Source organism: Gamsiella multidivaricata, assembly GCF_025024155.1.
Source record: "Gamsiella multidivaricata strain RSA 2152 chromosome Unknown BC939scaffold_57, whole genome shotgun sequence".
Classification (NCBI taxonomy): domain Eukaryota; kingdom Fungi; phylum Mortierellomycota; class Mortierellomycetes; order Mortierellales; family Mortierellaceae; genus Gamsiella; species Gamsiella multidivaricata.
The window spans coordinates 205,700-218,491 of record NW_026251765.1 but is presented as its reverse complement, the minus strand read 5'-3'; the positions used below and the strand labels follow the sequence as shown (position 1 = coordinate 218,491).

Genomic DNA, 12,792 nt, shown 5'->3' with positions numbered 1-12,792 from the left:
TCGACTGAAGCTGTATATCTATGGAACAAAAAATGGATGTGTGTGGATATTGTATATGAAGAGGGGGGCAGAACAAGGTCCCAAGGGAAGAGAAAGACCAGCCTTCGAATCCATAAAAAAAAAAAGGGAAACCGATTGGAGTAGAATCATCTATAGAGTCATCGTCATCCTCCGTCTTTCTGAATGGATATGGATGAACAGTTTTTTTTTTTTTTTTTTTTTTTTTTTTTTTTTTTTACTTCTTGGGAGCAGGGCTCTTGGGCCATTTGCCACTGGAGGGGCAACGAACCCACTCGAACTGCATCTTGACGACACCCTGCTTGAGGGGAGCAAGGATCTTGAAGGCCGAGGAGGTGAGATCGATCTGGCCTTGAGAGCATGATGTGCAGTCGTCGATGATACGGACGATGACCGAGCGACGGTTGGCAGTGACCTTGGCACATTGGAAGCAGCCGGCGCGTTCACCACCGCTGATGCTCGACAGCCTCATGGCACCAATGTGCCAGCTGTCCTGAGCGTCGACGTCCTTGTTCAAGATATCACCGTAGCATGCAGCCTTAAATGTAAGAAAGAATATGGAATTGAGTTAAATTTAAGTGCGCATACAGATGAGGAGATGCAGGAGAGGATCGAAACGCGTAGTCTAGGAAAGAAATCTTACCCCCTTGAGATCGTGGCCGTCAAACCAAGTCGACTTGCCGCTGGACTTCTGGCCAATCTTGGCAGACAACTTGGCCTCTGAGGTCGCAGCGAGGATCGCGAAGATCGCGACAAAGACATAGATCGAAAGCTGAGCAAACTTCATTTTTTTATATGTGTGCGTGTGTGGGAGAGGGAGTAATACAAAAGTGTGAGGATAATGAGGAATATGTACGCGTGGTGGTATTAGAGGAATGTAGCTGCGTATTAGAGATGATGAGGATGTATCTGTTGGTGTAGATGAAGAAAGAAAAAAAGAGGGCTGGATCGCTTGGGTATTTATGTGAAAGAAAAAGAATGTCAGCAAGGTAATTACCATAGTTCGTTAGGACTGGGGCAGGGGTCAAGGAGGACATTTTGGAGTGGCGATGCTAATGTGAATACATTAGGCACTGACATTTGACCCTTGACATCTGTCTGATGTGAATGTAGTCGTTTCATCTCATTTTTCCGGATCAGGGCCCATTTCAGAGCAGGGGGATCGTCCACAAATGCGATGCGGCTGTTGAAAAAATTTGGCCATACCGCTGAGAATGGGTTGAAAATGAGTTGATGACCCACGTTTTTGTTAGATGCTAGACTACCTGTTGTTGTCGTTGTTGTTGTTATTGTTGCTGTGGTATTGCTCGGCAAACGGCTATCAATCTTCTCCTTGAACAAATGAATTTATTATGACACGGCGGAATAAACGTGAGACTGAAGAGAGCCCATGCCTTGACTTTATGCGTAATTGTAATAATGACTATGTCGCAGTGGCAAACATCAAAAATTAAAACGGTAATTGTAGTTGAACTATCGATCCTCATCTACTTGTCTAGAAACGATCTATCGATTGAATAGGTCGACCCAACCATTGAGCGAGATACCCTTCATTTTGAAAAAAAAAAAAAAAAAAAAAAAAAAAAAACAAATTCATTGTCAGATCCGGCCATCCCACTGCAAACGCCCACGCGATATCAAAGGCATTCCGATGCCCCATCTCTCCCCATGAGTCGAAATTTTAAACATTTCTGTTTACACATGCGCTAAGCAAGGCCTATGTGCCCATACCTTACCAATTTACCTTCATCTAGGACAGTTTTGCCGCTCCATCTACCGTTGGTCCAGATAAATTACAGGGCTATAACATGTGTGTAGGCATGAAAAAGGCGGAATAAACGCGTCTCGAATTAATTTTCCCCTAGATCAGGTACAGGGCTGGAAGATGAACAAGGAGCGCTGGTTCTCTGGTATGCAAGGGATTACACTGCAGTGATGTATTCTTCCTCAGCACGAGATGGGATGGCAACATGCAGTAGATGCTTCCTGTTGGGAGGTAGAGTAATGGGATCAGTTGGAACAGTCTCCCTACGCTTCCCAGTTACATATACAAGATGCGACCTAGTATAGAGAGTCGTATTCCATTGTTTGTTTGTGTTGTTTGTTGATTGCACTGGGATTTTTGAGAAGTGCCCGGACCAAGATCCACTGAGTTTGGACCGTTACGAGAAAAGAAAATGGACGGGGGAGAACAAACAACAGGAAGCGTCTTCATTATCTTTTGGTGACACAGGTGCTTAGGCATTAACCTAACAAGCCTTGCTAGGATGGGAACAACAGGATCCTGTGAATGTTGGGTCGACCTTTGTTGCGTCCGCAATGAAGAAGGAAGACGATGGTGTAATGGAGGCGAGGAAACGAATGTTTATCTCCGCCTATCTTCACTGCGGACTAGTTGGTCCACCTGGGTAGCCTCTCTCCTGTTGAAGTAACGCTTTTTGGTATCTCTGACAATTGAGTTCACCTCCTTTCTCTCCTTGTTCCTGAATTTTTGAAAAATGGAAATAACGCGTTCGAGAATGAACACCACCGATCATCCTCTACCTTCCTCTGCCTCACATACATGTACCGTGGACAATGCCATTCCGGTCCATGTCTTCTTCATTAGAAATTATGCATTGGCGCACTGGGCAAGGCAAAAAGCAGGGTACAAGAGCCCAGACCAAAAACTATCGGTCGTTGTCCAGCTGTCTTACTTTTTTCGTCCGTCATTCTTACAGCACAGTTCAGGTACAGCGAACAAAACAAAAAACCAAAAAAAAAAACGCGAGGGCTCTATGGATAATAGCTCCAACGACATCAAAACAAACAACCTTGATCTGTTTGAAAGGCAGACGGGCGCGATTTTATTTTTTTTTAGTCCCTATTGAACTATAGTAGGACTGGGGCACCAACATCGGGTACGCCAGGCTTCGGATACTTGGGGATTCTATCACCTTTGTCAACAACAAACATTGACATCAACATCGACAAAGAAAGATAGACACAGCATCGTCCCAGAGTGGCGGAGAACGCGATAGGGCCCCTGATCAATCAAGGTCCCGCTGCTCAAAAGTTCGCATACAACAAATGACAGAGACAAAAGAAAAGACGCCAAGCGTCAATTTCGTGGCGCATACTGTAGGCTACTGTGTAGCTCTTGCGAAGGAACGAATCGGGATAATCAGGGGTCCACGATTTGAAAAAAAAAATAGCTGGAAGAGCTGTCTGCTGTGGTTTGTAATTCAAAGCCAGCTCTCCCTCTGTTTGATCTATGGCAGGGACGGCATGCATACACTCACACATGCAGGTCCGGCATAGGAGAAAAACAAAATTGAGATCGATCTCCCGTGCAGTGCATGCCTCATTACCGTTGATTGCGCGCTGGAATGTTCTCTCTCCCAGGGAATGAATGCATGGACCCTTCCTTCTTATTTTGCTCTACGAACATGGGTAGGCACACATGTCATTGGGGGGGATCGTGTCGTCCTGCATACCAGTGATGGCGGGATAGACGGGATCAAATAAACCATATTAAATGATGACTGCCCGTCCATCTCAAGATACTTGCCGAGCAGCGGGAGCGCGCGTCACATCTACATGTCTGTATGTGCATGTGTACATCGTGACCAGGAAATATTGTCATCTGCCCTAGGCGAATTAAACGCGCCAGTTGCGAAGATGGACGCCAAAATGCGCTGCACTATATAAGTAGGGAATAATATACAATGTAGACAATTACTACAACGTCATCTCCAACGAGGAGAACCACTGCAATGCCCAGCGCTAATTTATCACGATCAGTGGTGGTGTTTGCTCCGACGATGGCTGCGATTTTTATACATTTCTTGTGCGTTGTCGGTGGTTCTTATGAGGGGAAGGATTAGACAAGGATCCATGGGCAAGGCCCCGCCAGTAGTATGTATTTTCCTCGCTTGCCTTTTTTTTTTTTTTTTTTTTGGCTACCTCTTTTTTTCTCTCTTTCATCCATCCATCCACAACCTAGGCTCAGTGACGCGTTTGCGCTACAAAAGAACAACTCCCTGCTGCAATTGACGATCCCTCAAGCAGACACAGGATCCCGAGAGCACCTTGGTCATTCCTCTTGATTGGCCACACCTGTTACTTTGCACCATATACCTCGTCCATGTTGCGAGTCAACCCTACCCCATCCTCCCCTACTCTCTCAGGCGATTCGATTCACTCCAGGCGCAACCCCACAGGCTTAACGAGAGTAGAATTCGGGTGTGCGTCCATCTGTCCACCTATACCCTCCCAGCACACTGACCACACCATGCTTCACAATTCGACACTCAGATCTGCACAAGAAGAAGAGAGCGATCTCGCCAGCAGTGACATGAAATGGAGCCATGACAGCGACTCGGAGAGCTTCAAGACGGTCAACTCCCTCTATATTGACATCAAGGATGAGGATAACGTCGAGGCGAGTGAAAATATCAAAAGACATGACAAAAGCTCGCAAAGCAGCCAAGGTGAGGAGAAGGACGTTAACAAACAACCTGAGAAAGTGGCGCCACTTTTTACGGTGATGGAAACAAGGCTTTCAGATCGACAGCAAGCACTAGGAACGTGGCTACAAGGATCAGCATCTCACGAAGCCATCAGTGGCCTTCAGGTCCAAACTGACCTCAGTTATAGCAGTGGCGAGAATACGACGGACACCCCCGAGATGATCGACGAGCCTTCAGTCAGCAGAGAGGCGCGTACGAGCTGGTTCCATCCATCCTTGACAGAGGCTGCCATACGCGCCGCAGCTCCGTTCTTCTCTCAATGGCTTCCGGCTCAGAATAACTCTACCACTGTAACTGCAGCTGCTATGGGACCTCAGATCCTGGATACATCCACACTTCATACTGAATCGGTGATCCTTGATAGTGCGGAGCAGCCGCTGCCCGAGGTACATCTCCGAGAAACGCGTGGCAGGAGCGTTCATCGCATGGGCACATCCGAGATCGACAAAGATCCTTCGCAACCCTTAGAAGCAGATGCACCAGAGCTTCCGTCTCCATCTTGGTACCGTCATCACTCGCGATTCTTACCATCGGTCTATCAATCCACAATTGCTGGATCCTGGTACAATTCTATGATCGTCTCGCCCAATACCTCTTTAATATCTCGCCAAAACCAAGTCCGACCGGACGACAGCCGAGTGGAAGAAGATACGGCTGCAGGTTTTAGTCACCGAGGCAGCGCTGCAGTCGGGCGATTCACTGAGCTCGTTGTGTTCACAGGTCAGGCGACGCTTGACTACTTGACGGATACGATCGCGCCTGCGGCCGTCAATGTGGTCCATCGGGGTACTTCTTCCACCATAGATTTCTTATCGACCCAGCTTCAAGCCGTGCCACAGCTGTTCAGTGGGCTTGTAAGGGAATCCTCAAAATATCAGAGCACGAGCCACAGCGCGAACGAAGGTACAGGTACAGCTGAAGAAGGCTCGCACGACAATGAGACAGAGAATGTCACTCAAAGGTCACGATCCGCACCGATCATGCTCAGCACGACTTTGGGTGCCGAAGGAAGGAGCGTCACCCGGCCCGCAGCGGGTGCAACTGCTGCGCCCAGACATCGGTCGACCGATACATACATCCTTGCCATGACTGGAACCAAAAAGGATTCTGAGGACACAGCGCCGCCAAGTCATATTACCAAACAATCTCGACCAGGTCGACGTCGTTACCCTTTACAGGCCTTCCCAGGACCCGAGAATCTGGACTCTGAGATTCGACGCCAACTTGAGGCCGAGGGGTTGGCATCGCTAGATTTGTGTCATGAAGGCAAGAGGCGGTGTAAAGAACGCTCTTGGTGGGATCCAAGACGATATGGTCTGCCAAAATATATCGTCTGGAGCGCATTCCGGAGGCCGCGGCCTTGTACGATGATTCTGCTTATGATTCTGGTCGTCTGTATTGTTTGTAAGTTCCCTCCGACACCATCATTTTCGAGTCAACATGTCGCGTTCAAAACTACATATTAATGCTTGACTTTCTCCGCGTCCGAGATAGTGCCAGTGGTGCTTCGAAACTGATTGCATCCTCTTCCGCATGTCACTTCCGGTTGCAACAATGTATCATTTAAACATTAATTTTATTAAAAGAGAAAAAAAAAAGGGAAAAAAAAAAAGCTGATCGTAATATCACGATAATGTAAAGTAGATGACGGACGGACCCCGGGAATCCGGTCCTATTTCTTCTGAGGCTTCTTCGATTTCTGTGAACAGTCCTTGCAGTACCACTTTCCTTTGGGTGGTGCTTTGAGGCCAGCGCACGACAAATGGAACCACTCGATCTCGCACTATCATCGATGAAGGAATCAATCATTGTTAATAAAGCTATTACGATAATGTCTTCCAGAAGCATCGACACATGTCAGAATGCGCTGCTGCCACTTACGTCTCCATTGTCACAAGCCACCATCTCTCCGTAAGACACCTGTTGACAATAACAGTAAAGTGGTTCGTTGGGGTCGATGGGAAGTTCCGCAAACGAAGGCCTAGATGGTGGTGGCAGGCAGTTAGCTTGACGTACTGAGACAGAATGGCTTATTCCCACACATAGAAACCTCCCATGCGATAAAATTAAAAATACAAGTGCTGAACATACGTTTTCTTGGCAACCTTGGAGCTGCCTGACGATCCTACCGCTTTGCGTTTCTCTGAAGATGTAGTTGGGGCGGCGGCGTTGCTGTTGCCGTTGTTGCTGTTGCTCTGCGCTTTGTTTTTTCCTATTGATTTTCGAAAATCAAGCGCTAGATAGTAAGTAACTGAGATAGTCAATAGGTTCCATAGGTAATCAATATTTTTCCTTCTAATATCCACTTACTCTTGGTTGATGGTGCGTCCTGCGTCAAAGAAGATGTGCCTAATGATAGTGATGGCAGAAATGCATTGAATTAGCCTCCGTTGCAGTGAAGAGACCGATCCCTGCCAAGACAAAACGTAGACGTATCCTTACTTTTCTTGTTGGATGTTGTGTTGGCTGATGTGGCAGCATTGGAGGATTCGTCCTTGCGATCAGCTGCAGTTGCTCCAGAAGCTGAAGAGCTGGTGTTGCCAAGTCGTCCCGGACCGATCATCTGTTCATCTTCGTACTTTTGCAGATCATCATCCAGTCGCCTGACGTGTCGATCCACCTATCCAGCAAAAGAGCATGAAGGATCGCATATGTATGGTGGCGTTCAGTAGGATTGGTGGAAGATCGGGCGAGTGTCCGTTGAGGCAGAGTAGTCACTATTCGTTGATTTAACCCCTGGGAAGAAATACGTACGACATCGTAGGCTGCTGTTGCCAGTGCAACCTTTTCCTCGCCCTGTCTTAAACTCTCGACCAGCATCTCGTTCAGTGACTGGAGCATCTTGATTCTTTCCTTAGGAGTACACGTCTGAACATTGTCGATGAACTCTGCTGCCTTGACACCCACTTGTGCCATGATTGCTATAAGGTCAAGAGGAATCCATAAGGTGGTAAACAGAATGAGTAAGAGCGCATAGCTCCCGAATATTTCTTCCCACTCCCATATTATGCATAAAGCAGGAAAAACAAAAGTCTTGGCCTACATTGCGCTTTCGCATCCAAGTCTTGCATCAACGTGAATTGGCGTTGGAGCTCCAGAGGTAGCGACTCGACGGCTGCATAGAGTGCATTTAAGAAAGAGAGAGTGAGTGAGAGAGTGAGCGTGTGTGTGTCTCGTTGCCCAGGCATTAGTTCCTCAGGAGCTGTGTGTTTCTGTTGAGGCGAGAGCAAAAACGAGAACTTACTGTCGAGGTAATCCTCGAGGTAGGCAAGAGACTCTGCCGCCCTGGTTACCGATGATCCTGAGGCCTTCATGATGTGTATGGAGATGTGTCTGTCGTGAATGAGGGGTGCCTGTCGTGAATGGGGTGTGTCTGTCGTGAATGGGGTGTGTGTGTGTGTCGTGGATTGGATGTCGAGGCGAAGCTGTAGCAGAAAAAAGTTCCCGCCTTTGCCCAAGGAGGAGCGGCCGCCTGATGGCTTGTTTGAAATGACTGCTAAATAAGACGTCTCGCTCAACGACCCAATTTCAGGCCATCTTCTGGAGTCCCATAAATTATAGATACCAACTTTTCTGTGATATATAGTTATTATGAAGCACACACAAGTAAATTGGCTACCGATCCTTCGCTGAGGGAAAAGAGCATACGAATCTCACTAAAGAATTATAGCGGAGACGCAAGATCCGTTCATCACAGCACCATTGAGAAAAGTTGGTTGAGGATTCTCCCCCAGGAGGAACGCATCCTTTGGCCATGTTGCTTTGCAACTGCTTGTTGAGGCGAGAGAGCGTAGAGGGGCCCTTCCTTACACTCCATTATTATTATTATTTTTTGTTGATGTATGAGTTACCACTGAGTATCTTTCATAGTTGTGTGTGAAAGGAGAGAACGAGCTCCTGGGCTGGGATGGCACAATATGATATGGATGATCCTTTTCAGATTGGTTTTGTGTATATCCCCCCAGCTCTATAACGTCATTGAGGCCACCATTGGGTTCAAATGGCAGGGCTTTACAGCGTGTTCCCATCTTTTGTTCCATTATCAGGATGTCGGGAACACTAGGGATTTTCGTCGAAACCGAGGATATCAAGGGCAAGAGGCACTATTCTCAAGAGCGACGGTCCGACAGGTATAAGGGCGCCGTGTTTGTGTATTTGGACGAATCCTACTGTAACCAGAACTATGGAACCATGTCAACAGCAAGGTTGGCTATGTTTGTTTAAAATGCGTTTATCGCTTCATCTCAGACAGAAGAACGCATGCTCTGCTTCATAGTACGCCGTACGAATAAGATCAAAGCGGTTCTGTATTGCGCATCTTCGCAGAACTGAGAGAGACTAACAAAAAGGGATAAATCGATTATTCCGCAGGGTCTATTCTGTGCGCATGAATAAACGGTTTGACGCGAGCTAGCCGGAGATATATCGAGCTATCGATGATTTTGATTTTTGTGTTATCACCCACTTACAAGGAACCAATGCCTCGATCGTCGCCATACTATTCTCCACAAACGTAGCCCACTCAATGACGAAGAGGACCGCTGGCTTCGGAGCCAGTAGTATGGATGCCCCGTTGTGTCATGAGGATTGTGCCATCCGCTACCATTGAACCGATTTTGCACCGTATTGTATACTATAAATCAGGCACCAGCAAGAAAACGAATGGGAAGCAGAGAACCCAGTTTCACGAGTACATTAGTCTGGTGCGCATGTACAAATGTACGATTGTGAGTGTCCAGATGCATTTTGATGCTGAATTAGGGTATTTCCTCAGCAGCTGGATGGGGTACCTGCCGTGAACTGGGAAACTACCAGTGGTATATAATGCAAAAGAGTATGCTGAGATATGCTGAGACCAATGACGCAGATTGCTTTCTTTTGTATTTTTTTTTTGGGCTAAGGTTTGTTTCAAATCAAGCTCTGTCCGCTCGATGAATTGGAATACTATTTTAAATTGTCCATATTGTCCATATTGTCCATATATCTTGTTCTCCGCCTTCCTGGGAGACGAATCCCAATTGCAACCTCCACTTTTCAATGCCATGTACATCGAAAGAAAGTTCCTGTCTTTACTCCTCTTTCTTTTTATTTTCTTTCCTTTTTTATTTTATTTTATTTTTTTTTATTTTATTTTTTGCTTTTTTTGTTTTGATTTTCTTGCTTGTGTCTCACCGACGGTTGTCCGAGGACTATTTGTACATAAGATGGTCAATGAAAGGATGAAAGAGGGACCCATTGAGGGATGAGCTGGAGGTTGTTGCTGTGGTTGTTGTTGTCGTTGTATTCTTGTTGTATTGTTGTTGCTGTATTGTTATTGTTGCTGTTCCTGGGGTGTTTTATTGAATTGAAGGCCAGCAAGGCAGACGGAGAGAGAAGGGAAAAGGTTAAGGATAGCCTTGGGCAGGCACTTTAGATTACACGCAGCCGACAGAGTCTTTCTGTGCGTGTACGACCATGACCGGTGGTCCTGCATGAATCCACTTTGCTGTTCATCTAGTCCTGTTTTTATGATTTTTTTAGTCCCATTTAGATTCGCCTAAGAAAGAGAGAAAGGCCTTGCGCTCTTTTCTTTCTTCTTTATCTCTCTCTCTCTCTCTTTTCTCGCGCTTTCCCTTTTCGCACTTTTTTCTATATAAATATTTGTATTTTCCACCTGCAGCAAACATCGGTATCGATTGCATGTTCTCTCTCACTCTCTTCCTTCGAATCGGAGCACAACAAAACACGAACTTTTGATTCCTCTCTCACATCCTTTCTCTCTCTCTCTCTCTCTCTCTCACGCTCTCTCTCTCTCACGCTCTCTCTCACGCTCTCTTCTCGCTCGCCCTCTTCCTGCACTCCTCGTTCTCCTATCCAGTGCGCCGTTTATCATCATCCTAGAGCCCCTCGGCGCTCTCTCATCGAGATCCCATTGCATTCCTTCTTCATTCCTCTCTTCCTTTCATCCATCAACACTGCAACACCGCACAGTTGCATCCATCTGATTCAAATGCCCTGAACCACCATTCGCCCTCTTCCTGATCTCGACGCTCCAGGATGAATAATCTCTTTCGCAACGACTTCAACAGCAGTAATAACAGCATCAACAGCGCTAACGTCAACAACAACAATCATTCTTCTCTTTCCTCCTCTTCCTCTTCTGTTCAGTTCAACAGCAATACTAATGGCAGTCCTAATGGCAATGGCACTAGTGGCGGCAACAGTTCCAATGGCGCCAGCAATAGCAGCTTTGGAACCACATTTCGACCCCAGGATGTGGATTATGGCGAGCAACAACCACAGCAGCAGCCATACTCCTTCCAGCCATTGAGGTTATATCAGCCTCCGTACCAGCAGCAACCGCAACAACCACAGCAGCAGCAGCATCAGCAGCATTCATCCTACCACTCCTACCCCAATCAGCCTTCATATCAACCACAGCAGCAGCAGCAACCCCCGCCACCATATAGTCATGCCTCATCCGAGAATTATCGTTCCCTCTCAGATTCATACACTAGCTATGGCTCGCACGCCCCGCATCGACCCCAGAGCGAGTACATCAGTCAAGAGGGACCCACGCGATCTCATCGTCGCGGCGCGTCCTCCGAATACAACCACCCTGTGCGCTTCAATCCAAGCAGGAATTACAGTACAGACTCTACCGAGTTAGGGACATTTCTCTCCAAACCCAAGATACCCGGACTTCCTTGCATTGCCTGCACCATGTCCAGAACCTCCTGCGACAGCGGTTCGCCCTGTCGGTCGTGCCTCATAAGCAGAGTGCGCTGCCACTATGAGGGTGACAATAACACGCGCTTCTTTGGAATTGATGCGTTGCAATTGGATCCACCCTTTTCGTCGCAGCAGCAACAGCAGCAACAGCAGCAGCAACAGCAGCAACAGCAATACCAGCAGCAACAAAACGACAATCGCGACAATCCTGAAAATTATCCAACACAGGCGGGCTCTGCAGATTTCTCGCATCCCTCGCGTTCGCGGTCTAGGTCTGATTCGGGCTCTGCGTCAGGCTCTGTATCAGGATCAGGATCGTCACTCGGCGCCAGGAATAGCCAAGACCACCCTTACCCTCGAATCTCGCCCCTAATCCCCTCGCCCATCACGCTTTCGGATCAGTCACTCATCTCGATTCCTCCCTTCCAGGAGGTCACGCACCAGGACCGGCCCCAGCATATCAAAGTGACGCTACCTTCGATCTCTTCCATAGGCTCGTCCATTGTGCCCCTGACCTCAGCCTCATTGTCGTCCGTTTCTACACAAAATTCGCCGTCGTCCACGACAAGCAAGACCACCACTTCATCGTTGTCTTCGAAGACATCACAGCCTAATAGTGGTAGGCTCAAAAAATGTTATCATTGTGCATTTGCTGAAACAGCGCACACAGACTCGAGTACATCTACTAATGTACCATGTGCTTCCTCATCTATTTGCGTACCTCTTGTATCTCTTTCGATCAGAAATTAAAAGTGCACAGAGCGGTTCCACAAAAGTCTACAGTGAGCGCCCGATCCTCGAGCGCCCGATTCTCCCAGGACAGAGGTCATCAGGTTCTCGTACGTCACAGCTGTCCAATGAGAGTACAGGCTCCTCGCAATCTGGATCGGCTGTAGATGCTGACCCAATCGTGCGGCGGCAGCCTACCAAGAAGCAGATGCAGCAACAGATCCAGACCATAAAGGATCCTCTCTATTCTCTTTCAAGCGCTAGCATTCGTGCTCGCAAGAATGCGCTTGAGATGGAGAATATCCAGCGGGCAAGCCATCTCTATGCAGATTATATTGCCAAGATTAAGGTCGCCTTAGAGGCTCCCAGCATGACCGAGTCAGAGATCGCGAGCAAGATTACAGCGACCCGCATTTCCGAGTACGACAGGATGGAAGTTGACAGGGAGCTAGCCGGTGGACGCGACCAAAGTAATGACCCCGTACTCTCTTCGGCAGCGACCGCAGATGATCAGAGTGGCAGAGACGAGAGTTTGGCAGGGACACATAATGTGGACGTCTCATGCAACCAAGCTCTCGCCAGTTCTGCTATGGGATTCGGACCTATCCAAGGGCTGCGGAACATGGCGCGGTCAGGCATGCTGCACAGTCTACTCCAGCAATACTTTACCTTGATTCACCCACAATTCATGATACTCCACAAGAATCAGTTTCTAGTTCGCTTCTGGGCAGAATATGGGCCCTTTCCAGAGGCAAAGGAGCTCCACTTTCAGTTGCTCAAGAACGCTTCGCCGGATAATGTGTGGCAGGGTTCGGTGGAAGGA

The 12,792-nt window shown here is 47.6% G+C and overlaps 5 protein-coding genes across 5 annotated transcripts; 3 read left to right on the top strand and 2 right to left on the bottom strand.

The window, feature by feature from the left end:
* Positions 1 to 215: 215 nt before the first annotated feature.
* Positions 216 to 930, bottom strand: BC939DRAFT_495031 (RlpA-like double-psi beta-barrel-protein domain-containing protein-containing protein). Its single transcript, XM_051559625.1, has 2 exons — positions 662 to 930; positions 216 to 556 (listed from the first exon to the last, which is right to left on the bottom strand). Exons 1-2 carry the CDS (start codon positions 803 to 805, stop codon positions 236 to 238), a joined length of 465 nt encoding a protein of 154 aa, XP_051409679.1. The 5' UTR covers positions 806 to 930; the 3' UTR covers positions 216 to 235.
* Positions 931 to 4,291: 3,361 nt separating this feature from the next.
* BC939DRAFT_479362 (uncharacterized protein) lies at positions 4,292 to 6,046 on the top strand (the record flags this gene model as incomplete). The annotated part of the gene is made up of 2 exons (XM_051558845.1): positions 4,292 to 5,933; positions 6,024 to 6,046. 2 exons carry the CDS (start codon positions 4,292 to 4,294, stop codon positions 6,044 to 6,046), a joined length of 1,665 nt encoding a protein of 554 aa, XP_051409678.1.
* Positions 6,047 to 6,086: 40 nt separating this feature from the next.
* On the bottom strand, positions 6,087 to 7,956 carry BC939DRAFT_459374 (inhibitor of growth proteins N-terminal histone-binding-domain-containing protein). The gene is made up of 8 exons (XM_051556729.1): positions 7,774 to 7,956; positions 7,573 to 7,644; positions 7,284 to 7,450; positions 6,972 to 7,149; positions 6,840 to 6,878; positions 6,621 to 6,741; positions 6,411 to 6,510; positions 6,087 to 6,312 (listed from the first exon to the last, which is right to left on the bottom strand). Exons 1-8 carry the CDS (start codon positions 7,841 to 7,843, stop codon positions 6,202 to 6,204), a joined length of 858 nt encoding a protein of 285 aa, XP_051409677.1. The 5' UTR covers positions 7,844 to 7,956; the 3' UTR covers positions 6,087 to 6,201.
* A 1,612-nt stretch (positions 7,957 to 9,568) lies between these two features.
* On the top strand, positions 9,569 to 10,093 carry BC939DRAFT_459370 (uncharacterized protein; the record flags this gene model as incomplete). The annotated part of the gene is made up of 1 exon (XM_051556728.1): positions 9,569 to 10,093. One exon carries the CDS (start codon positions 9,572 to 9,574, stop codon positions 9,773 to 9,775), a length of 204 nt encoding a protein of 67 aa, XP_051409676.1. The 3' UTR covers positions 9,776 to 10,093.
* On the top strand, positions 10,079 to 12,333 carry BC939DRAFT_249419 (uncharacterized protein). The gene is made up of 2 exons (XM_051550986.1): positions 10,079 to 11,859; positions 11,994 to 12,333. The coding sequence occupies exons 1-2, from the start codon at positions 10,566 to 10,568 to the stop codon at positions 12,134 to 12,136; spliced, it is 1,437 nt and encodes a 478-aa protein (XP_051409675.1). The 5' UTR covers positions 10,079 to 10,565; the 3' UTR covers positions 12,137 to 12,333.
* Positions 12,334 to 12,792: the final 459 nt, after the last annotated feature.

Excerpts from the sequence above, each read along its gene's own strand:
- BC939DRAFT_495031 (XM_051559625.1), bottom strand. The coding sequence starts at position 805 with ATGAAGTTTGCTCAGCTTTCGATCTATGTCTTTGTCGCGATCTTCGCG. Across the intron at positions 557-661 it reads ACGGCCACGATCTCAAGGGG|GCTGCATGCTACGGTGATAT; the intron begins GTAAGATTTCTT and ends CTTACATTTAAG.
- BC939DRAFT_249419 (XM_051550986.1), top strand. The coding sequence starts at position 10,566 with ATGAATAATCTCTTTCGCAACGACTTCAACAGCAGTAATAACAGCATC. Across the intron at positions 11,860-11,993 it reads GACATCACAGCCTAATAGTG|TGCACAGAGCGGTTCCACAA; the intron begins GTAGGCTCAAAA and ends AGAAATTAAAAG.
- BC939DRAFT_459374 (XM_051556729.1), bottom strand. The coding sequence starts at position 7,843 with ATGAAGGCCTCAGGATCATCGGTAACCAGGGCGGCAGAGTCTCTTGCC. Across the intron at positions 7,451-7,572 it reads CTTGGATGCGAAAGCGCAAT|CAATCATGGCACAAGTGGGT; the intron begins GTAGGCCAAGAC and ends TTGACCTTATAG. Across the intron at positions 7,150-7,283 it reads CAACAGCAGCCTACGATGTC|GTGGATCGACACGTCAGGCG; the intron begins GTACGTATTTCT and ends TTTGCTGGATAG.